Raw genomic sequence first — 26,293 nt, forward strand, 5'->3', positions numbered from 1 at the left:
ATGTCCTTACTTTGAAAACCTGGCTATTGATAAGCAAGTATCAATATCTGTGTCCAAGACGGTGCATTTTTATCTGACCTTTGCCCAGTTTGAACATTCACTATCCAAATCAGCTGCTTCGTTTCATAACACCCACTTTATGATGTGAAATAGAACAGACCAGTGAAAATAATGGTAATTAACTACATGGGGTAATATTTCTGTCAGCCAACCTGGAGTGTCACTTACCATGAAAGTTTGTTAGTCATTTCATAAATTAACAAGATTTCCCTCCCTACCTTCAGCATTTGGTTCTTTAATTCCCCTTGTTTCACATCAGGATGGTTAGATTGGTCTTCCTGCCAGCAAAATGTTTTCCTGACTGAGGTGAAATTCTAAACTGATTTTACCCCTACTGTGAGGAGGCGATCTCAGCACCACTTTCTCTTTGTGAAAGTGGATTACAGGATTTTTTATTAATAACACTTTAGAGCTGTCTTGTTCATAGTAAAAGAACTCAGATATTCCTGCTCCAAAAGTGCAGACCCCTACCACTTGAACTAAAGGAGAATAGCAAATAAATCTCAATATAGGCTTGTGAGACACAGTTCAGTAGTTCTGATTCCATTCAATAGCGAGCAGTGCTTCGCATGCATGTGTGCACACCAATTCACTGTATCATTATATACCAGAAACAGAAATTTCACAGAGTCCCCTATATACGTTTCCACAGCATTATTAACACCAAGAAACAGTATCTCTGACTCTTGGGGGAGGAATATCTCCTTTGCATGAAGAATTCTTCTCCTAAAAGCAGTCTGGCCAAACCAATGCCTGGAAAAAAGAGAGTGTGGTGAGCCTCAGAACTCATAAACTGACCATCATCAGCATCATCAAATCTCATAAGCTGATCGGGTTTGGGCCTGAGTCAGCACTTGGATAGGAAACCGCAAAGAAAGCCCAAGTACAAGTGGAAGTGGTGTTGGCAGTTCTAAGTGGCACTCTTCTCTCTAAGTCAGGACTGATCCAATCCTTAAATGCTTAGAGGATGCAATGCTGATAGAACACCCAAATTCTAATCAGATGTGACCACTAACTATCCCATGTCATTACTCCCCAGGAGTTAGCATATTACTCTAGATTTCTTAGATAATTATAATTTATATTCCTAAAATTCTCCTTTTTGTTTCAGTTGGATCCAATATACTTATTCACTTCCTGTCGTAAACTTTTGTAGTATTGCCACATTCCACCCCAGAGATGGCTCCAATGCTGAGTAAAACAATTCCTCATGCCTAATCTTGCTCCCCCTGAGTTCAAGGGTATTAGGATCAAGCCTGTAGTTGATAACTCAGTAGAGTCTGCAAAGACATTTTGATATGAAAAGCACTATATTCAATCATTTTGATTAGTACATGTGCAGCTGCCATTTCTCCCATAAAATAGCTTTATTTTCTGTAATAAATATTTATATATTTATATTGTGCATTGTAATTATGGTAAGAAATTATTTCTCTCCACGTATATAGCTGTCTTTCACTTCATAAATAATAACTACACTACTGTACTTTGTACAAGGATTTTCTATGTTGCCCTTTCCCAGAGACTTTGAAAAGAAAGAGAATTTTAACTTTAAGGACCATCAAGTCTTATTGAAATAATAGCTAAGGATTTCCTTCACATCCAATGAATTTAAGCCTTTGTTTTAATTCCAAGAGTTTGGGCAGGAAAAGAAATGGTAAAATGATTTCCTGGCTTTGGTGAAATTCTGAACTGACTTTATTCTTAAAGTCAGGAAGCATTCTCAGTACCACTTTACCACCGTGAAAGTAAATTAAAGGATCTTTGATAACGCCTTGAGTTCACTTGTTTGTATTGCTGCACGTGGTGTGTCAAGAAGGCAGTCTTCACAAAAAGGTAAAATAATGATGCATTATATAAAGGCTTACATGGTGCTTCTATCGAGAGCTATGGAACTCAGTTAAGCTTCAGTGGAAGGAACTCTTACTAGTGTTAGGCTTTATCAGATAAACAACCCCTGTAATACACTGCATTTTTGTGTCTTGGTAAGCGCATGCGTGTATTTTCAGTCAAAGCACTATCTTGAGTCTCTGGCTCCAGAAAACATTCCATGGATTTTTCCTCTACAGAGGTGAGGCTCTTACTTGAAAAACTAATTGCTTTTGACATATGCTATGACTTCTGAACTCTTTTGATAGAAGGCAATATTGCAGAGGCTTTATGTGCAGCTCTGGCCCAGGGACTCATATATGTAAAAGCATCATTCTTGCTATCTCATGTACTTCATTGCTTGTGCTAAATTTACCCTAGTTTCCACTCTTCCCAGAGCATCCAGTTTGGAAAACAATTGCTCTAAATTGCAAACATAAAGATGGTGTGGTGTCCGTGGGAATGGGGGGAAGGGAGAGGGTGGAGATAGACATGTTGTCAACCTCAGATACATAAATAGCACAACAACAGGTTCTGAATATACCCATAAGGGAAGACAGACTGAATACAAGTTTACACAGATCATTAAACTCGTATATTGCAACATGGCGGACTTAGTTGCACATCCTTGTGGCAAATGTACAGAAATGCATCAGAAAAATCTATGCATCAGAAAAAACCTGGTAAGAATTCTCTTACACAAACCACTATGATTGCTGTCCAAAGAATTTCCTACTTTGGAAAATGTATTTTTCTGGGTTTTAAACATACAGAACAGAAATCGGTAATTACTTCATCGCATATGAGAAGATCTCAAACTAACACACAACAAAACATTTGAAATGAGCAGTTGTCTATGTCCTTATTCCAAATCTAAGTTTACAATGGTTACTCTTGCTTTTGCTTCAGACAAGGTCCTTGTGTCCTTTTGTCTTACAAAACCTGAACATCAATTATTTCCAGTTAAGCAGTTAATTTTTTAAATTAATGTTTGTCAAGTGCTTTGAAGATGTAAAATGTTATATAAGTCCTACAGTATTAGTATTATTTAAAATAGCTGCTGTTCAAAGCCCAGTCTCTCTGAGGGTTAGAAGACCATATCATCTGTATCACAGAATCATAGAATATCAGGGTTGGAAGGGACCTCAGGAGGTCATCTAGTCCAACCCCCTGCTCAAAGCAGGACCCATCCCCAATTAAATCATCCCAGCCAGGGCTTTGTCAAGCCTGACCTTAAAAACTTCTAAGGAAGGAGATTCCACCACCGCCCTAGGTAACGCATTCCAGTGTTTCACCACCCTCCTAGTGAAAAAGTGTTTCCTAATATCCAACCTAAATCTCCCCCACTGCAACTTGAGACCATTACTCCTTGTGCTGTCATCAGATACCACTGAGAACAGTCTAGATCCATCCTCTTTGGAACCCCCTTTCAGGTAGTTGAAAGCAGCTATCAAATCCCCCCTCATTATTCTCTTCCGTAGACTAAACATCCCCAGTTCCCTCAGCCTCTCCTCATAAGTCATGTGTTCCAGTCCCCTAATCATTTTTGTTGCCCTCCACTGTAATCTCAAGGCACAGCAGGATGAGGACTGTTTCTGTTCTGAAATGTTTCTATTTCACAAGTCTGTTGAGACTTTTAAAAACAATGTAATATGGGACCGAATCCTTCTTGTTCTTGTTCTGGTTGATAAAAAGGAGGAAGTAATTCCTCCCCACTTCTTCTGGAGAAAGTTCAGCCACTGCTCTGTTTCAGATGGGTGTCCAATGGTGTCCTATATTCCCAAACATTTTGAGCGAGATCCCCCAAAATATGCACGTCAATAAATCCACATGTGTGGAGGCCTCTGGTTTTCTTCTAAGATAGCCCATTTCAGAATCTCCAGCATGTGTGTGTATGTATACATATTTATTGTGGTGCTCACAGTAGCACCATAGATGTGTAATGCACTATACAGATAAAATACAAAGCAGAGAATAGTAACAGGATGGCAGGGCTCTTCTGTTGACTCCACCATTATCATAACAAGACAAATCCCAAAGGAATGTAGCTTCCCTGCAGACTGAGTGCTGCCCAGACTGATCTCTAGCTAAGATGTTCTGGCTGGATGTTCAGTCTATGTCCATTATTGGTGGTCTTACTGTGCCAGTGAAACTTCCATGTGGTTGCCAAGGGTGAAATGGCATCCTTTCATAAATACACTTTGTGAACTGCTGGTCTTCCATCCTAAACGTATGTTCATACCAGGAAAACTAACTGCCAAAACCAAACCAGAGGTGATGGAGGTGGTTGCTGGGTTTGTCATTGCTGATCTTGACCTCGCATTTGCTGAAGATGATGAGAATCGTCAATCCACCACTCTTCAGCCTCCTCAACATCCAAATTTCACTGTCGTATGATACAGTTGGCATACACATGGTTCTAATCTGCAGCATCACAGGAAGCTTCATGTCATGATGTTTTTGTGACTGAGAATTTTCTGAAATATTTTTATGAACCCTATGTGTGCCTTAGTTTCCCACTGGACTTCGCATTTTAAAAAACATTGTCTCCTGCTAAAACAGCGCAGGAGGCATGAGGTATGTCTGGGTGGAATAAGTAAGGTCGTTAAAGAACTGTCTGAAACTGACCCTAAATCAGAGCATCCAGCAAGACAAAGAGACACCCCAATGAATGAACCATCAGCACCTAACAGCAGAAAACCCTGGGAAGACAGATAAGGAAATGGAGGAGGGGAAAGCGGAAGTCAGAGAAAGCTGCAGATGGAGGCCATGACTGCTTGGCTGACTCATCATGGCACAGGGTGGACTATGGCATAACTTCTGCCTCTCTGGGCTAACCTAAGGACTTTCAGATTGTGTGTGCCAGGTGTCTAATAAATGGGGACCATATTTTGAAAAGCCTGCCTGTGTCACTGTAAATACTCACTAAGAGCATTGTGCCCTGAAGCCACAGGAGTCTGGCTTGGCTGCAATGCTGCAGTGAGCCATGGAGAGAGCCATGGATCACTGGTGTCAAAGGCCCAATCTCCGAGTCTTAGAGGCCGTGAGCCTACTCATGTGGAATTGTGTATGTGTCCTTGGGGTCTGGCACACTAGAGGGGTCACTCCCAGGAGACAGGTTACAGGCTGAGGCATAGACCAGACCCTGTGACTCTGTGACAGTCTCCACAGAAGCTGCTGAAGGGCTCAGAACATGGCAGTGGCTTCTGCTATACAAGCGTCCACATCTTTTGAGCATCCTCCAGCACTGTCTGTGATGCTTCCGTGTATTTGACAATCGCCACCTGCTTGATATGCCATCTGCACAAGTTAAGACCAAGCTGATAAGGGGCTGAATTTCTGCTGACTCAGTATATGCTGGTGCAGCTTGTTAACGCTACTAGAAAATTAAAGAATCATAGAATATCATAGAATCTCAGGGTTGGAAGGGACCTCAGGAGGTCATCCAGTCCAACCCCCTGCCCAACGCAGGACCAATCCCCAATTAAATCATCCCAGCCAGGGCTTTGTCAAGCCTGACCTTAAAAATATCTAAGGAAGGAGATTCCACCACCTCCCAAGGTAACGCATTCCAGTGTTTCACCACCCTCCTAGTGAAAAAGTGTTTCCTAATATCCAACCTAAATCTCCCCCACTGCAACTTGAGACCATTACTCCTTGTGCTGTCATCAGCTACCACTGAGAACAGTCTAGATCCATCCTCTTTGGAACCCCCTTTCAAGTAGTTGAAAGCAACTATCAAATCCCCCCTCATTGTTCTCTTCCGCAGACTAAACAATCCCAGTTCCCTCAGCCTCTCCTCATAAGTCATGTGTTCCAGTCCCCTAATCATTTTTAGAGCATAAGCTTTCGTGAGCTACAGCTCACTTCCTCAGATGCATATCGTGGAGACTGCAGCAGGCTTTATATATACACAGAGAATATGAAACAATACCTATTCCCACCCCACTGTCCTGCTGGTAATAGCTTATCTAAAGTGATTTCCAGCACAAATCCAGGTTTTCTCACCCTCCACCCCCCCACACAAATTCACTCTCCTGCTGGTGATAGCCCATCCAAAGTGACAACTCTTTACACAATGTGCATGACAATCAAGCTGGGCTATCTCCTGCATAAATCCAGGTTCTCACATCCCCCCACCCCCATACACACACAAACTCACTCTCCTGCTGGTAATAGCTCATCCAAACTGACCACTCTTCAAGTTAAAATCCAAGTTAAACCAGAACATCTGTGGGGGGGGGGGTAGGAAAAAACAAGAGGAAACAGGCTACCTTGCATAATGACTTAGCCACTCCAAGTCTCTATTTAAGCCTAAATTAATAGTATCCAATTTGCAAATGAATTCCAATTCAGCAGTTTCTCGCTGGAGTCTGGATTTGAAGTTTTTTTGTTTTAAGATAGCGACCTTCATGTCTGTGATCGCGTGACCAGAGAGATTGAAGTGTTCTCCGACTGGTTTATGAATGTTACAATTCTTGACATCTGATTTGTGTCCATTTATTCTTTTACGTAGAGACTGTCCAGTTTGACCAATGTACATGGCAGAGGGGCATTGCTGGCACATGATGGCATATATCACATTGGTGGATGTGCAGGTGAACGAGCCTCTGATAGTGTGGCTGATGTTATTAGGCCCTGTGATGGTGTCCCCTGAATAGATATGTGGGCACAGTTGGCAACGGGCTTTGTTGCAAGGATAAGTTCCTGGGTTAGTGGTTCTGTTGTGTGGTATGTGGTTGTTGGTGAGTATTTGCTTCAGGTTGCGGGGCTGTCTGTAGGCAAGGACTGGCCTGTCTCCCAAGATTTGTGAGAGTGTTGGGTCATCCTTTAGGATAGGTTGTAGATCCTTAATAATGCGTTGGAGGGGTTTTAGTTGGGGGCTGAAGGTGACGGCTAGTGGCGTTCTGTTATTTTCTTTGTTAGGCCTGTCCTGTAGTAGGTAACTTCTGGGAAATCTTCTGGCTCTATCAATCTGTTTCTTTACTTCTGCAGGTGGGTATTGTAGTTGTAAGAAAGCTTGACAGAGATCAGTGGAAATCTATCAACTGCATGAAAAAACTTGTACAGATACAGACAGACATCATCTTCCTTTCCAAATGCAAACAGATGGACATCGTACCAAAAGGACTGAAGGTAAAAAATCCATTACAATCTACATACCACACAGACTATGCTGACAGCTTGTGCCACACGCTCTCAAAGAAACTGCGGAATCACCTGATCAACATTCTCTACAGCAAACAGGGAAAGATTAAGAATGAGCTCTCAAAAATGGATACTCTCATAAAAAACCAACCTTCCACACAAACTTCCTCGTGGCTGGATTTTACTAAAACTAGACAAGCCATTTACAACGCACATTTTGCTTCTCTACAAAAGAAAAAGGACACTAAACTTTCTAAACTACTACATGCTACAAGGGGCCACAGCAATGGTTCCCTCAACCCACCTAGCAATATTGTTAACCTATCCAACTATACTCTCAGCCCAGCAGAAGCAGCTGTTCTATCTCGGGGCCTCTCCTTCTGCCCCTCCACCCCCACGAACATGATACAGTTCTGTGGTGACCTAGAATCCTATTTTCGACGTCTCCGACTCAAGGAATATTTCCAAAATACCTCTGAACAGCATACTAATCCACAGAGGTCTCCCTACCAACACTACAGAAAGAGGGATTCTAGGTGGACTCCTCCTGAAGGTCGAAACAGCAGACTGGACTTCTACATAGAGTGCTTCCGCCGACGTGCACGGGCTGAAATTGTGGAAAAGCAGCATCACTTGCCCCATAACCTCAGCCATGCGGAACGCAATGCCATCCACAGCCTCAGAAACAACTCTGACATCATAATCAAAAAGGCTGACAAAGGAGGTGCTGTTGTCGTCATGAATAGGTCGGAATATGAACAAGAGGCTGCTCGGCAGCTCTCCAACACGAGTTTCTACAAGCCATTACCCTCTGATCCCACTGAGAGTTACCAAAAGCAACTACAGCATTTGCTCAAGAAACTTCCTGAAAAAGCACAAGATCAAATCCGCACAGACACACCCCTGGAACCCCGACCTGGGATATTCTATCTACTACCCAAGATCCATAAACCTGGAAATCCTGGGCGCCCCATCATCTCAGGCATTGGCACCCTGACAGCAGGATTGTCTGGCTATGTAGACTCCCTCCTCAGGCCCTACGCTACCAGCACTCCCAGCTACCTTCGAGACACCACTGACTTCCTGAGGAAACTACAATCCATCGGTGATCTTCCTGATAACACCATCCTGGCCACTATGGATGTAGAAGCCCTCTACACCAACATTCCACACAAAGATGGACTACAAGCCGTCAAGAACACTATCCCCGATAATATCACGGCTAACCTGGTGGCTGAACTTTGTGACTTTGTCCTTACCCATAACTACTTCACATTTGGGGACAATGTATACCTTCAGATCAGCGGCACTGCTATGGGTACCCGCATGGCCCCACAGTATGCCAACATTTTTATGGCTGATTTAGAACAACGCTTCCTCAGCTCTCGTCCCCTAAAGCCCCTACTCTACTTGCGCTATATTGATGACATCTTCATCATCTGGACCCATGGAAAAGAAGCCCTTGAGGAATTCCACCATGATTTCAACAATTTCCATCCCACCACCAACCTCAGCCTGGTCCAGTCCACACAAGAGATCCACTTCCTGGACACTACAGTGCTAATAAACAATGGTCACATAAACACCACCCTATACCGGAAACCTACTGACCGCTATTCCTACCTGCATGCCTCCAGCTTTCACCCTGACCACACCACACGATCCATCGTCTACAGCCAAGCTCTGCGATACAACCGCATTTGCTCCAACCCCTCAGACAGAGACAAACACCTACAAGATCTCTGTCAAGCTTTCTTACAACTACAATACCCACCTGCAGAAGTAAAGAAACAGATTGATAGAGCCAGAAGATTTCCCAGAAGTTACCTACTACAGGACAGGCCTAACAAAGAAAATAACAGAACGCCACTAGCCGTCACCTTCAGCCCCCAACTAAAACCCCTCCAACGCATTATTAAGGATCTACAACCTATCCTAAAGGATGACCCAACACTCTCACAAATCTTGGGAGACAGGCCAGTCCTTGCCTACAGACAGCCCCGCAACCTGAAGCAAATACTCACCAACAACCACATACCACACAACAGAACCACTAACCCAGGAACTTATCCTTGCAACAAAGCCCGTTGCCAACTGTGCCCACATATCTATTCAGGGGACACCATCACAGGGCCTAATAACATCAGCCACACTATCAGAGGCTCGTTCACCTGCACATCCACCAATGTGATATATGCCATCATGTGCCAGCAATGCCCCTCTGCCATGTACATTGGTCAAACTGGACAGTCTCTACGTAAAAGAATAAATGGACACAAATCAGATGTCAAGAATTGTAACATTCATAAACCAGTCGGAGAACACTTCAATCTCTCTGGTCACGCGATCACAGACATGAAGGTCGCTATCTTAAAACAAAAAAACTTCAAATCCAGACTCCAGCGAGAAACTGCTGAATTGGAATTCATTTGCAAATTGGATACTATTAATTTAGGCTTAAATAGAGACTTGGAGTGGCTAAGTCATTATGCAAGGTAGCCTGTTTCCTCTTGTTTTTTCCTACCCCCCCCCCAGATGTTCTGGTTTAACTTGGATTTTAACTTGAAGAGTGGTCAGTTTGGATGAGCTATTACCAGCAGGAGAGTGAGTTTGTGTGTGTATGGGGGTGGGGGGATGTGAGAACCTGGATTTATGCAGGAGATAGCCCAGCTTGATTGTCATGCACATTGTGTAAAGAGTTGTCACTTTGGATGGGCTATCACCAGCAGGAGAGTGAATTTGTGTGGGGGGGTGGAGGGTGAGAAAACCTGGATTTGTGCTGGAAATCACTTTAGATAAGCTATTACCAGCAGGACAGTGGGGTGGGAATAGGTATTGTTTCATATTCTCTGTGTATATATAAAGCCTGCTGCAGTCTCCACGATATGCATCTGAGGAAGTGAGCTGTAGCTCACGAAAGCTTATGCTCTAATAAATTGGTTAGTCTCTAAGGTGCCACAAGTCCTCCTTTTCTTTTTGCGAATACAGACTAACACGGCTGCTACTCTGAAAACTAATCATTTTTGTTGCCCTCCGCTGGACTCTTTCCAATTTTTCAACATCCTTCTTGTAGTGTGGGACCCAAAACTGGACACAGTACTCCAGATGCTTTCAACTACCTGAAAGGGGGTTCCAAAGAGGATGGCTCTAGACTGTTCTCAATGGTAGCAGATGACAGAACGAGGAGTAATGGTCTCAAGTTGCAGTGGGGGAGGTTTAGATTGGATATTAGGAAAAACTTTTTCACTAAGAGGGTGGTGAAACACTGGAATGCGTTACCTAGGGAGGTGGTAGAATCTCCTTCCTTAGAGGTTTTTAAGGTCAGGCTTGACAAAGCCCTGGCTGGGATGATTTAACTGGGAATTGGTCCTGCTTTGAGCAGGGGGTTGGACTAGATGACCTTCTGGGGTCCCTTCCAACCCTGATATTCTATGATTCTATGAGGCCTCACCAATGTCGAATAGAGGGGAACGATCACATCCCTCGATCTGCTCGCTATGCCCCGACATATACATCCCAAAATGCCATTGGCCTTCTTGGCAACAAGGGCACACTGTTGATTCATATCCAGCTTCTTGTCCGCTGTAACCCCTAGGTCCTTTTCTGCAGAACTGCTGCCGAGCCATTCGGTCCCTAGTGTGTAGCGGTACATGGGATTCTTCTGTCCTAAGTGCAGGACTCTGCACTTGTCCTTGTTGAACCTCATCAGATTTCTTTTTGCCCAATCCTCTAATTTGTCTAGGGCCCTCTGTATCCTATCCCTACTCTCCAGCATATCTACCTCTCCTCCCAGTTTAGTGTCATCTGCAAACTTGCTGAGGGTGCAATACACACCATCCTCCAGATCATTTATGAAGATATTGAACAAAACCGGCCCCAGGACCGACCCTTGGGGCACTCCACTTGATACCTGCTGCCAACTAGACATGGAGCCATTGACCACTACCTGCTGAGCCCGACAATCTAGACAACTTTCTATCCACCTTATAGTCCATTCATCCATCCCATACTTCTTTAACTTGCTGACAAGAATACTGTGGGAGACAGTGTCAAAAGCTTTGTTCAAGTCAAGGAACAACACGTCCACCACTTTCCCCTCATCCACAGAGCCAGTTATCTCGTCATAGAAGGCAATTAGATTAGTCAGGCATGACTTGTCCTTGGTGAATCCATGCTGACTGTTCCTGATCACTTTCCTGTCCTCTAAGTGCTTCAGAAGTTATAGTGGAAGTGGAAGTGGCTCCTGTGGCAAGGGAGGAAATCCTGAGAGAAACGCCAGGGACAGCTAAGCTCCGGACAGAAATTTGTGGTTTACCTTAGTCAAAGCAAAACCTGAGGAAGATTGTTCTAAGCGTATGGAATAGCATGAAAGCAGGTAGACAGGTGGGCATATATAATGACACAAATGGAACATCCATATAAGTGGCACGAGTTTAAGACAGAAGTGCAGGGAAGAGGGGGAACAAAGGGAGATATTAGAAAATAAAGAGAAAAAAAAAGAGAAATTAGAAAATAAATTTAAGAGCCTTGACTGGAAGAGCAAAGAGTCTGAACTTGATTTGGGAAAATACAGGGAGCCAATGAAGGGATTTTAAGATGGTCCAAATGAACTGTGGAGCAGAGTTTTTGATGGGTTCAAGAGGCTGAAGTCAGGGTGTCAGAAAGGCCAGAGAGGAGGAAAATGCAGTAGTCGAGGCATGATGATTAATGCCTGCACAAGAATTTTGCAAATCATTCGTGGGAATTTGGTGCTCACATGGTGTGAATCCAAAGGGCGACGAGGACACCTAAAAAAAATCCATACTTTGTTCCTTGTGGCTACAGTACTGAATGGACAGGACCAAATTACAGAGCAAGCAGTATTTGAAAATAAAATTAAACAAAGGTCAGACATGACTCCCCCTAAATTTATTTTGAAAATAGTTGGCTGACATTGGCATGGGCAGGGCTAAAGGGATTCAGAAACCATATTCTGTGGAACCTCACCTTGAGTGTGGTTTTTCAAAACCATTTTGGACTTTGGACAAAACCATTTGGACAAAACCATAGTTAGACCTGGTCCACACTGACTTGCCATCCATATTCGAAACCAATTCCCGCATTCAAAGCCTTACTCCCCGCCCATTGTTTGAAGGAGTTCAGCAGGGAGAAATTGTTTCAATTGTTCAGATTTTTTTAAAATTGTATTTTAAAATATATCCCCATTTCTATCACGGACAGGGTCTTAAAGTGGTGGAACCACACCACCTACCAGTACAAGACATAAGCAAGGTAAGATTCGTCACACATTACTTTCAAAAGGAGGTAAACTCAAGAGTACCAGGTCTGGTACCTATGACTCTATTTTAAAAAGTAGCATTAAACAAGGTATTAGGCAGCAGATTACTTTTAAGAGAGTTAGGCAACTCTCATTAATTAACTTGTGAATGTCCCAATAAAATACACTGTAGCAATTAGATTCTTGTGTTCTGGCTGGAATTCAGAAATTAGAAGACATGCACTTGCTGTGGATTGCCAGTTTATCAATCAAAAAAAAAAAAAACTGACTACAGATCAAATACCTATCCTTTATACTGTGCATTCAGTAAGTGCTGTAGGACTCTTACAAATTCTCTTTGACCATTCCACTCAGAACTCTCTGTATGTGAAGAATTGACACATGGTGGCATTAAGATACAGTGGTGAACTTTGAAAACAATTCTGCTGGAGCATGAATTGGTGAAAATTATTATTGCAACCTCGTTCTGCTGACTACTGTGGTGTCTGAGTGCCTAAAGCTTCCCTAAAATCATTATATTTAATCTTGGAAAGATTATATTTTAAAGGGTCTGATATTGTACATGCAGCTATTAGCGAGTTAAAAACAGTGGGTGAATGTGCTAGAATGCTGATATCTAGTTACCACACTGAGCCTACAGGTTATTGTTTATTTGTATTTTGGCCTAACAAGATCAAGACATCAATGTCCTAGGCACTTACAAACACACAGAGTTTGTTTACTACCCTGAAGTGTTTACACTAAATAGACAAAACAGATGAAGGAGATTAGAGAGGATTTATTATCATCACAATTATACAAATAGGGAAGTGTGACACACAGAATAAATGACTTGTCCAAGGCCACACAAGTAGTCTGTGGCAAAGTCAAAAATTGAATCCAGATCTTCTGTGTCTCAATCCAAAGCCTTAACCACAGGATCCTGCTTTCTTTTAGGTAGTTAGAGGGCTAAAAGTTAGGTTTTGCACCTGCAGATAATTTTCCCAAACAATTTTCTGCCCAGAATTAGTTACAGTCACAAAACTGCAGGTCAAGTTGAAGACCCTTTAAAAATAAGCCCTAAATCAGTAAACAATTTTTTTTTGCATAGAAAGAGAAATGGATGATTATCAACAAAACCCTGTGTTGTACCAAGTCAACATTTACAAAGAAGAAAACATTTAGTAATATTTGAAGGCTAATGAGAGTTCCAGTGTAACAAGGTCAAGGGTGAAGAGTATAAATGTTCCCTTTGATTAGGTCAGTGATGGTGCAACAGTATTCCTTTGTAGGCATCACCTTGGTTTTACTTCATGATGTTTGATAATGCTTGAATATGAAGTGTTGAGAAATTAGTAAATGCTCAGATTTTATTTCTTTATCTGTGATGACTTCTACAGTTATTTCTTTCTGAACCACAATTAGCATCTGATCTATTTTCCTTGCTAGTTAAAAAACCAATACAACCAATAAAATATAAAAGAAAAATACTTGGAAATAAACAGCAATATTATCCATCAAAATCCATAAATTAAACCAAAGCCTCTCAAGACTAATTATAAATTGCAGGGGAAAGCACTGCAGTACAGAACCTTGTTAGCCTCCATGGTTGACGTTATATCAAATTGCTTTAAAAATACACTTTTTCATATTGAGAGAAGTTCTCAGAGCTGGTCTTGGAATTTTAATACAGTACACATGGCAGGGCTATTCTGTGGATTTTCCACAGGCCCTCAGTAAAAGGAAGCATGTGGTTGTCCTGGCCCATGAGGACTCAATCTCAGTTTGGTACCTAGTTCTTCCATTACTCCCTAAAGGATGTAATCTGTTCCAGTCCTTTATCTGATACATATTACTTTCACCCATCCCACATGCTGGCTTAGCTGTGCTCTGACCCACTCCAGGCTCAATGCTGCAGAAGGTGAAATAGCAGCCCTGAAGAGGTTGCTCTCCTCCATTGTCCTATGAACTGCAATGCAGGTAGCCTGTGTGAGGGAGTAAAGGGCCTTTACTCATTAAGGCAGGTGGGCTGGGCAAGTGACAATCTAGCCCCAAAATACTAAAATTGTACTTGAACATTCTTCTTGCCTCACTATAATTTCATATTCTAAAGCAAGCATATACACATTTATTTATGTGAGCTTCAGTAGATCCTCAAAAAGAAAAGGAGTAGTTGTGGCATCTTAGAGACTAATACATTTATTTGAGCATAAGCTTTCGTGAGCTACAGCTCACTTCATCGGATGCATCCTCAGCGCATAGTTCTGAATATACTTTCCTTTCTAATTCCCATGACACTTACCTTTCCAAGACAGAACAGGACTTGAAACAAGGATGGAGTGCAATAGCTAATTCTGTGTTAAAATATTTGTGTGACATTTCTGTATTAAGGTGACATGGCTTTGGATGACAGCTAGAAATGCTACTGTAAATTCAGCCCAAAGGCAGCTACTGTCTAAACCAGTCACATCTCAGTACTACTGTTGATCATGTATGATAATAGATCCTACACATTTCACGAAGCACAGAGATACACTTCTTCACACATGGTGCATAAAAGCAATTATCATTTTTAAAATACTATTTACTTTTCCCATAATTTAGATGCTTTGTAATTATGAAATCCATTTGATTAATGAGGCTAAATATAAAAAAAATCGTATTTAATACGTTACAAAAACAAGCAACAAAAAACCCTCAGAGGATCTCCTCCCACAGCCCAGTTAGGAAGAAAGATTTAGAGGCCAATCCTGCAACCCTGACTCATGTGAGTAAATCTTTATTTATGCAAGAAGTCACATTACAATTAAAGGGAGTACTTGCTTGAGTAAACATCGCAGGATTGCGATGTAAACACCGTAAATAGAGAGAAAATCTGCTGTATGTAACAATTCTTGTGAACATTCAAGAAACCACATAAATGATTTGGCTTCTTCAGTCATACATTACAGAAGATCACTTTGACCTATTGCAAATGAAACAGCATATCAACCGTGCCCTTAATTTTTTGTAATTTATTTGTTTAGCTTTAAATAAAAGTTGCCAATTAAGAAACACAGTTTTGAGTGAATGCATTTTAATTTGGCCCCAACAGGAATACAACTCAGCCAAATGAAACATAATTATAGGAAACAAAATGTGAAATTTCAAATCAGTTCACTAATGAAGTCTAAAAATATCAGTACTCCCCTTATTCTGACTGGCAAGACCTGTTCTTTCACTTAGGGGATTGTTCTGTAATTATTCAGACCTGTGCAAGTCTGGACTGTCAAGTCAAACAATAAAATAGAAAATCTCAGGAATTTAATAAGATAGATTCTAAGGCCGTCTGCAGCAGATCTTATTATACTCCTGATCAAGGTTCCCCTCCAAAAGAGAGAACGTCTTTTGAAAAATGGTAAAGAACCAGTTCTGACTTTAAATGTTTCAACAGCTTGATATCATCACATGGTGTTTCCATTCCTTCTCTGATAGCAAACTGTCTATCATGTAAGAGCATGAAATCAATTGGGCTGTAGAGTCTTAAATCCTCTAGGGGAGAAATTAAAACAATTTTTTTTTTTAAAAAAATGACCCACATCCAATCCTGCATGGTTTACAATACGAATCCTACTCTACCACAGCAAGTTTTTAAGGTCGGGTTTCAAAACTCAGTTTTCTTCTCCCTTCCCTCCCTGTTCTCCTCCCCACCTTTTTATTTTCTAAAAAAGCAAATAATGTATATGCTTGTTCGACATTAGATTTGCCAAGCAAAATTGAGTTTTATAAGTAAAAGCTTTCAAGATTATAAGGGGAGGAAGAAATGCCATTTTTTTCTTCTTTTTTTGTAAAACAAGCTCTGCTTTTGAGGCATTTGTATATGCATGCTTCATTGTCTCTTTTTACCATTAAAAGACAGGGAATAAATTAGCTGCTGATGACCCTACGCAGAGAAGCTAGTTAAATCTAATTCCTGGGAAAACAGCTGTCTAGCCAGCAATTTATGAAAAATAGCAGGGCTAATCTGTTAGCAGTTGTCACTGGTTAGAATTGGTGGTTTTCTCCATATTCTGCTTCTGAACATGTCCTAGGAACAAAGGTTCCCAATCACACATAGGGGTACTAAGTTCTTCTGCTTCGGCCTTGTGTGACTAGCATTCTCTGTACCCTTTCCTCATCTTAACTATTAGCTTCTCTGAACTCAGTATCCCACTGTTTTCCTGCCTCTCATTCATATGTCTGTGTTCTAACACACAACAGAGCTGAGACTACTTTTACACTTGCAAGCCTAGAGTTTGGAGCAGTCTTAGTATCATTGATAGTCAAGAGTTTGAAAACCAATGTTAAAAGCTTGCCATGATAACACATTTTCTGCCATGAGATTAGATTATGGTTTGAAGCAGTCAGAGTTATACTGCAAGTTAAATGCCCACAATTGGTATTGGTGGTAGGTTGTATCTGGAACACCTGAAGCTACTGGCACTGATTAAGCAAGGTTTTTAAGCATATGTCTAACTTTAGGCATGTAAGCAATCCCACTGATTTCAATGGGACTACACAACGAGGCACTTACAATTAGGCACATGCTGAGTCAGGGCTTGGCCTACACTTAAAAATTAGAGCGACCTAGCTACGTCGCTAAGGGCTGTGAAAAATGTCGTGCTCCGTGCGATGTCGTCAGGTCAACCTAACTCCCAGCGTGGACAGAGCTCGGCCGATGGAAGAATTCTAGCTACTGCCTTTCAGAGAGATGGATGAACTCCATCGGGGGGGAAATCCCTTCCGTCGGCGTGGGAGGCATCTAAATCGCGGTGCAACCACGGCACAGCTGCAGCGAAGCACCTGTACTGCTGCAGCCGCGGTACTGTAACCGCGCCATTTGTCTGGCAAACTGAGGTAACGGGCCATAAAGGTTGAGAAACGTTGCTCCGGAAAAGGAATGGCGTCAGTATAACAGAGAAGGGTCTAACAGAACCACCACAGCTAAGAATCTCTCAGCTTTTGTCTAGAAATCCCTTTTTCCCCCAGTGGCTTATAACATGTAAAACCAACCAGGAAAACAAGGTCTTGGACTAGAGGGATTTGTTTTAAGGGAAACAATTGACAAAAAACACTCAAAACAGCAGTTCACCAATTTTCAGCTGCTTGTCTGTATTTGTGTCACTCAAAGCTCATTTAGCTTTTACAGGAGAGAAAAATAAGGAAGGCCAACAGCCTGCAATGGGGTTTAGTTGTATTTGGTAGTTTGGGACTGAAAAACTGGAAAGTAGTCAAGATATTTTGCTTTGGAAAATAACTGCTGAGCATGTGCAGTACTGGCTTTTCAAGAGGTGCTGGTAAGGGTTTGCACTTGCCAAAATATAATTTATATAATAAGCAATAAGGGTTATTGGGCTAATCATTTTTAATAAAGATCTCTTGGCCTTAATACAGATGTACACAATAGACTTTAATAGCTCATAGTGAGTACATAATTTACACATGGGCCTTGCCTAAATACAAATATAAAAATAACACCACTGACCTAATGGATTCTTTGTGGTCTTTTGCATCAATTAAATAGATTTTGCTGACAGGTAGATGTTTGTGTTTTTTTAAGCTACAATTTGTTTAAGCTTCACATGTGGCATATTAATGATATTTTTAAAAGCTGGGCAAAACCCAAAAAGTGAAATAAAAACGATCACGAAACAGAGACTAGATTAAAACAACATTCCAGTGTCTGGTATCAGACTGAAACTGAACATAACATTCCATTGTGCCTGAGTATAGTAGCACGTTTCGAAGCTGCTCTTCAGGAAGGATCAACCTTTAAAGATCCACTGTTCATCGATTATTATAACACTTAAGCCCAATGAAGTGGATAGTGCAGAGACCTTCACCTTTAACACTGAACTTCCTGGCTTTCTATGGCTCCAGCCAGTAATGTAACTTTCACTTGTTTGGTTCCCTTTGAAATGCACAGGGTGAAAACAAAGTTTTTACTCTTGTAACTTAGGCTCAACTCAAGCCGAAGAAAGTGGTCTGACTTATAAATAAATAAATATATTACATCTCAAAAGGAATCATAGAAACTGTGCAGCACAGAACAGCAGCTATCTCATGTGCTTTGAGATGTGGAATACCAGATTCTTTGATGGACCCTAAAAGTCAATACTAAAAAAAGGCTAAGCTTTTCTTTCTCTCCTTAAGAATTGGTTTTGTCATCTTTAATTCATAAAAGCTACTGCAGCGCACAAGACAGGAAACTGATGCTGGAGTGCTGGCACAAGTACATCAACAGTAAAGATGGTTTTATTGGCTAGGCTGCGCCTCTTTTACAGGTTTCTTGGCAGAACTTGAATTCGGTGACCTAATCCATTCCTGAGAGCCCATGTACTGTGGCACCATGTACCAAAAACAACATTAAGAGGTCTAGTCTGACTTACCTTTTGGATGCCAAGGGTCTGTGAACTCGTACTTTCCAACGCCAATAGTCCGTAGCATTTGTACCCCGTTTGTGGTCTCCTGATTGCCCGTCTGGTTGGGAGGAAGCTGAGGAGCAGCCTGCCCATTGGTAGCTGGAACACTATTGGGTAGGGCAGCTGAAGGCAGAGCAGGTGGTGGTGGAGGCAGAATAGGACAAGTCATATGACCATTCCCTACTGCAGTGTGGCCTGGGTGAGTCACCTGACCAACCCCAGTCATAGAGGACATGATTGGCTGGCTGTTAGTGTACAAAGGCTGGCTTTGCAGGTTCACAACCATGTTATTCAGAGGCTGTGAAGGCTGCTGTTGAAGCTGATAATGAGCTGGCATTAATGGAAGCTGAGGGGTAACATGAGGAGGGAGTGAGGGTGTAACTCCAATGACAGGGGCTTGGACGTTCACTGCTGGGCTGAAGGTTGGAGGCTGAGTCATTCCATATGAATGAGTTATAAGAGTTGGCTGGCTACCGGCTGCAACTGTTGTAACCCATGGTGCTGTACCTGGGACACAGAGGAAAAAGAAAAGCTAGCAATAAGAACAATTTGGCAAAAAACAAACAAAAAACAACCCCACACAAACTTTCTTTTATGTAAATGCTGCCCATAAATGAACCTTTTAGTAGCACCTAAGGTTTCTTTTTTCTTTACAATATATAAAGTGGTACAGGATCTGGAACTATTCCAAACTGATAAGTGCCTAAAATTGCTGCAGTGATGTGAATGCAATTGTTAAAATACTGATCAGGTAACATGCAGCATGTTTACAATTTTATGTATTTTGTGCTTTATGCAGCTTAAGTATATGCTTCCAAGAAAATTAACCTCTTTTCCCACCGTGAGTTCATGGCTCCCTGACAAACACCCTGCATGTGTAATAGCAGTGCTCCAGCCACTACAAAGAGGTTGTAATTAGGCATCTGGCATAGCTGCACAATGTACAATGTGCGTCTGGAAGCTGGAAATCGTTTCAGGTAGTTTTGGACATAAAAGGGATCTTAAAGTACTACCCAGTGCCTTTTACTCTGGCAAAAACCGAGAAGGGGAAAAACACAATAATGAACTTGCAGACATCTTAATACATTTCTGTTAGCCCTGGTGTATAAGAATCTTGAGGAGGTCTTTACAATGAGAGAGAAAAATCCAGCTGCGGTATATATATAGATAGTGGTAAACGCAGGACAAACAGCTACAAAAAAGGGAGGGAGTAGTAATTAGTCCTAAGGGATTAAAAAGCTTCTCCCTGTCCAATGAGGAGATAACCACCGGGAAATAAGGTTCAGCTGTAAAAGGGGTTCCTAGGGAGCTAATTAGGTTCAGCTGGCTCCAACTGGTGGAGACCTTTTTAAACCCTCCCCCGGCGTGGAAGGAGAGGAGGAGAGAATGAGAGAAGGAGGGAAGCTGCCAGTAGGCTAAGGGAAGCAAGACACCGAACCCTTTGAGGAAGGAAGGCTACACTCCTCCGCCCCAGAAGGAAAGGAAAACAAACACAAGGGACTGATCAGGAAAAGGAATAACTGGATCCTGTGCTACCTGTAAGGATTTGCCTTGCCCAAGCCGGTGTCTCCAAGGCTAAAAAGGACTGAGTCTGCTGAGGAGAACAAGGTACTTAGCCACACGTGGTGTCGGAAGTGGGATAGTGAGTGAGTGAGTAAGGCTCGGTGGCAAGCCATCTCAGGGCAGGTTTAAAAAAAATGGAGGATGTAGTCAAGGCACTGATACAGGCCACTGCGGCCCAACAAGAAGCTACCGGGTACAGATGGCGACCCAGCAAGAGGCAGTACATGTCCAACAGGAGACGAACTAATTACTGACGAACCAGGTGGCCCACGATTGAGCCACCCTGACTGAAGTAGTGAACCAGTTGAAAGCCCTGACACACGGACCCCAAGGGACCCGGCTGCTGCGGGCAAGCAACTATTTACAGAAGATGACAACAGACGACGATATAGAAGCATATCTCCTCGCGTTCGAGAGAAGGCACTACGGGAGGCCTGGCCCCAAGACCAGTGGGCAGGGATTCTGGCTCCATTTCTGTGTGGGGAGGCCCAGAAGGCCTATTTCGACATGACCATGGAAGCAGCTATGGATTTCCCCCAGTTGAAGGCGGAAATCCTGGCAAGGTCAGGTGTGACACCGGCCATAAGGACCCAGCGCTTCCACGAGTGGAGATACCAGGACAACAAAGAGCTAAGGTCCCATCTTTTTGACTTAGTCCATCTCGCCCGGAAGTGGCTCCGCCCCAAGACCCATGGGCCGGACAAAGTAGTGGAAATCCTAGTGTTGGACAGGTACATGAGGGGGTTGCCGCCGGACATACGAGGATGGGTCTGTCAAAATGATCCCTCCTCCTATGATGAACTAGTTGCCCTCGTAGAGAGGCACTTAGCAGGCCAAGAACTTTCTTGGATCACCGGGGAAGGAAGGCGCCAGAATTGGAGACAAGTCTCCGCGCCGAGGCCCCGGTTTGCCCTAGCACCAGGCCGGACAATGGAAGGGAGGAAGGAAGAGGAAGAGCAGCTGGCGGTCCCAGAGTGACTTGAGGACTGCGGGAGAAAGACTCGGGGGATAAAGCCCAGCAGCCCAAAAGATAGGGGGCACCCTGAGCGGGGTACCGATGTTACGCCTGTGGCAAATTAGGGCATACCGCTGCCCAATGCCTGAATCTAGAAGAGACCATGCAATGCGAATTGGGAGATACAGGGGGACCATGTGATCTAATAAGACTAGTCGGGGTTGCGATGGTCCCTCATAGATACACTAGACCCATTAAGATGAATGGTATAGAGACCACCACGTTAGTCGGCTCAGGGAGTGCGATCACGTTGGTCTCGGGGAAGCTGGTAGGGGAGGACCAAATATCCCGGGCCAAGCGCTCAGGGATATCCTCTGTGCATGGGGATGTCAACTATTACCCAACCATCCCTGTAAAAATAGAAGTTCACGGAAATCCCACTAAGGTGACGGTGGGAGTAGTTCCGAAATTCCCCTACCCAGTCATTATTGGACGAGACTTCCCAGGATTTGATAGCCTACTCCCCGGGAAAAGGTAGAAGAAAATAATGACTCTGGGACCCAGGGGGTGGCCCGGCTAGTTAACCCTCCCCCCCAACCAGCCTTCCATGAATTTGGCCAGGATTTGTTCTCCCCGCCGGGGAAGCCCCGGAAGACTTGGAGGGAATGGAGGGAAGATAAAAGGAGGGGGACGAAGATCCTGACCCAATACCAGAAGTCTACACTAGTAGGGGAAAGAGGTGGCTCAACCAACAGCGGGACTGGGCCGGCGATCAACAACCCTATTGCCGAACCTGGTTCCCCAGGGACTTTCCCTGAAGGGGAGACAGTGGTCGACCTCCCTGAGTCTAGACAAAGGGGGATTGCACTCAGGAATTTTGGTCAGGATCAGGCCAATGATCCAATATACAACAATATTCATAAAGAAGTAGTCGAGGTAAATGGGGTCCCCATGGAGGAGAGAGTTAAGGGCCCAGGGCCATGTTATGTGATTAAGAACGATCTGCTATACAGAGTAGTCCGGGTCCAAGAGCAAGTCATAGAACAACTCTTGGTCCCTCAGAAGCATCAGAGGGGTGTGATGGATCTGGCCCACAGCCATTTTTTGTGGGGCCACCTAGGGGTCGATAAGACCCTTGATTGGATCCTGCAGAGGTTTTTTTGGCCTGGCATTTATGTGTCGGTCTGACGATATTGTACATCCTGTCCGGAATGCCAGATACATGGGCCCCGACCACACTTAAGGGCCCCTTTGGTACCGCTATTAATTATTGAGACCCCATTTGAGCAAATAACTATGGACCTAGTAGGGCCATTGAAGACGTCAGCCAGGGGCCACCAGTACATTCTGGTAATATTAGATTATGCCACCCGATACCCCGAGGCCGTACCCCTGCGGAATGCCCTAACCAAGACCATAGCCAAAGAATTATTCCAGATTTTTTCCAGAGTAGGGATACCCAAGGAGATCCTGATGGACCAAGGGACCCCCTTTGTGTCTAAGCTGATGAATGACCTATGTACAATGCTCCACATACAGACTCTCAGGACATTGGTCTACCATCCCCAGACAGATGGTCTTGTCGGACGCTTCAATAGGACATTGAAGAACATGTTGTGGAAAGTGGTTAGTCACAATGGGAAAGAGTGGGACGCTCTGCTGCCCTACTTGCTGTTCCATATGGGAAGTACCCCAGGCTTCCATGGGATTCTCCCCCTTCGAGCTGTTATACGGTCACCACCCCAGAGGCATACTGGACCTGGCTAAAGAAGGCTGGGAAGAACAGCCGAACCCAGGGAGAAACGTCGTTGAACATGTGTTACAGATGAAAGACAGGATAGTCCAAGTCGCCCCCCTTGTACACGAACACATGGAGAAGGCACAAGAGGCACAACAGACATACTATAATTGCCAAGCGGCAACCTGGAAGTTCCAGGTGAGAGACCGGATAATGGTGCTCATACCCACGGCGGAGAGCAAGCTCCTGGCCAGGTGGCAGGGACCATACAAAATAACAGAAGCTATAGAAGAAGTCAACTATAAGGTCCGACAGCCGTGCCGCTGGAAGCTGGAGCAGATCTGCTGTATATATCTGCTGAAACCTTGGTGGGATAGAGAAGTTCCGGTGGTTTCACTGGGGGCGCCATCCCCTAAAAGCAACCAGCCCGACCAGGTGGGGATATCTCCGGAGTTGACTCCGGAACAATGATCGGAAGTGATCAGCCTGATCAAACGCAACCAGGATGTGTTCTCGGAAAAGCCAGGCAGGACTACTGAGGTTCACCACCACATCCTCACAAAGCCTGGAGTGAAAGTGAACATCAAGCCATACCGGATCCCGGAGGCCAAAAGAGAAGAGATCAGGACAGAGGTCCAGAAAATGCTGACCTTAGGAGTCACTGAAGAATCTCATAGCCAATGGTCAAGTCCCGTGGTACTAGTGCCTAAGCCAGACGGCAGCATGAGGTTCTGCAACAACTTCCGCAAGTTGAATGAGGTATCCCAATTTGATGCGCACCCTATACCCTGGATAGATGAGCTAATTGACAGACTGGAAAAAGCATGGTTTATGTCTACCCTTGACCTGACCAAGGGCTATTGGCAGATCCCACTGGCCAAGGCCGACAAAGAAAAGATGGCCTTTGCAACTTCAGAAGGTCTGTATCAGTACACCGTCCTCCCCTTTGGGTTGCATGGTGCTCCCGCTACGTTTCAATAGCTCATGGACAAACTGTTGCGACCCCATGGCAAGTATGCGGAAGCCTATCTCAACAACATCATTATATATAGCCCCAACTGGGAAATGCACTTGGAGAAGGTGGAAGCAGTCCTGGACACCCTGTGGAAGGCGGGGTTGATAGCGAATCCCTCCAAATGTTCGATTGGGTTAGCTGAGGCCAAGTACCTCGGGTATATAGTGGGGAGGGGCATGGTGAAGCCCCAACTCAACAAGTAAGAAGCTATACAGAAGTGGCCCCAACCCCTCCGGAAAAAACAGGTCTGAGCCTTCCTGGGACTAGTGGGGTACTATAGACGGTTCATTCCCCACTTCTCCACCAGGACATGCCCATTAACGGACCTAAGAAAAGCTAGGGGCCCAGACATAATAAGTTGGTCTACCGCGGCTGAAGGCGCTTTTGTGGATCTAAAGACGGCCCTGTGCACAGACCCCGTACTTGTAGCCCCAGACTGAGGGAAGGAGTTTATCCTGCAAACCGACGCCTCTGAAGTAGGGTTGGGGGCCGTACTTTCACAAATGGTCGGGGATGACGAACACCCTGTCTTCTTCCTCAGTAGGATGCTCCTGCCTAGGGAACAGAAGTACGCCGTAGTGGAAAAGGAATGCCTGGCGGTAAAATGGGCCATAGAAAGCCTACGCTACTATCTACTAGGACAGAGGTTTACTCTTGTCACGGACTATGCCCCTCTGCAGTGGATGCACCAAAACAAAGACAAAAATGCGATAGTAACGAGATGGTTCCTGTCACTTCAACCCTTCCACTTCACAGTACAACATAGGTCTGGAATCCGACATGGCAATGTGGATGGCCTATCGAGAGTGCACTGCTTTCCGACCCAAGTAGCCCAACCCCGTAGTGTTGAGCAGGGGAGGGGAGGTATGTGGTAAACCCATGACAAACAGCTACGAAAGAGGGAGGGGTAGTAATTAGTCCCAGGGGATTAAAAAGCTTCTCCCTGTCCAATGAGGAGATAACCACCAGGAAATAAGGTTCAGCTGGAAAAGGGGTTGCTAGGGAGCTAATTAGGTTCAGCTGGCTCCAACTGGTGGAGACCTTTTTAAACCTTCCCTGGCGTGGAAGGAGAGGAGGAGAGAGTGAGAGAAGAAGGGAAGCTGCCAGTAGGCTAAGGGCAGCAAGACACCGAACCCTTTGAGGAAGGGAGGCTACACTCCCCCGCCCCAGAAGGGAAGGAAAACAAACACAAGGGACTGATCAGGGAAAAGAATAACCGGACCCTGTGCTACCTGTAAGGATTTGCCTTGCCCAAGCTGGTGTCTCCAAGGCTAAAAAGGACTGAGTCTGCTGAGGAGAACGAGGTACTTTGCCACACGATATATATATATAAAGGACTTACAATAAAGTCTAATTTAGAGAGGTAATTGGAGATAGTGTATTGAATTCGCTTTGAACTATTTTCCCTTGTAGAATTACAAATAAGATTAAAAACATACCTGGGTTTTCATTCTCCCTCATCTGTTTAGAGGGTGGTTCATCTGTGTCCCAGGGTGTAGACTGATTGATGGGTGTCTGTCCCCACCTAACACTAGTTGCAAGTCCTTGAGGCTGATTTTCAGTCTTGGAAATGCAAGGCGTCTACCAGAAAGAGAGAGAATACATGGAACAAAAATGTTAAGAATAAACAGAATAATAATTGTACCTGAAAGCTAGCAGCATTTATTGTTGTAGCACAAGAATATAGCTTAAGATCTTTAAATATCATTTTTACACAGACTTGCACTAAATGTCGGTACCGCAATACGAATAGCATTTGAAAAAATATTTCTGGAAAAATTTAACAGAACCATCATTAACAAAAAAACTCAGGATTTTCATAAATAAATTGCTCTGCATTCTTTTTTTTAACCTTGAAAATATCTGTTCATATAATCACAGTTTATATAAAAAATGGAACCATTTTCTATTTGCTCGGTCTTTTAAAAAAAAGTGAGTTTTTGTTTAGCAGGATGCGGGAGAAAAAAAAAAGAGCTACTTTACAACTGTAGGACAAATTACTGTTGCCCTGTAAAGAGAAGACTTAGTATTTAGTGTCTGGCAACCCCTAAAATTGAACACTAATAATAATAAAAAAAGCACAGTGTAACTTGTCTGCTGCTAAAGTGGCTACGCTGGCAGTTCTTCAGAGCTGTTAACATAACTGTAAAGTACTGAAAGGAGCAAGGCTCACTAATCATGGAGGGGGGCATAATCAGAATGACAATCATGTAAACAATCATACAGGATTAAATGTTCAGCTAGGCAC

The 26,293-nt window shown here is 43.6% G+C and overlaps 1 protein-coding gene across 20 annotated transcripts in view; it reads right to left on the bottom strand.

Annotated features, from left to right (window-relative positions):
* KLHL29 (kelch like family member 29) overlaps nucleotides 1–26,293 on the bottom strand; it is a 601,492-nt gene that overhangs the window by 209,399 nt on the left and 365,800 nt on the right. For all 20 annotated transcript variants that reach the window (XM_073335871.1, XM_073335864.1, XM_073335869.1 and 17 more), the window contains 2 exons: nucleotides 25,485–25,626; nucleotides 18,742–19,281 (listed from right to left, as the gene is read on the bottom strand). In XM_073335871.1, coding sequence (XP_073191972.1) covers nucleotides 18,742–19,281; nucleotides 25,485–25,506 — 562 coding nt within the window. In that variant the 5' untranslated portion in view covers nucleotides 25,507–25,626. The remainder of the gene's footprint in view (nucleotides 1–18,741; nucleotides 19,282–25,484; nucleotides 25,627–26,293) is intronic.

The sequence above is a fragment of the Lepidochelys kempii genome, chromosome 3, assembly GCF_965140265.1.
Source record: "Lepidochelys kempii isolate rLepKem1 chromosome 3, rLepKem1.hap2, whole genome shotgun sequence".
Taxonomy (NCBI): Eukaryota; Metazoa; Chordata; order Testudines; family Cheloniidae; genus Lepidochelys; species Lepidochelys kempii.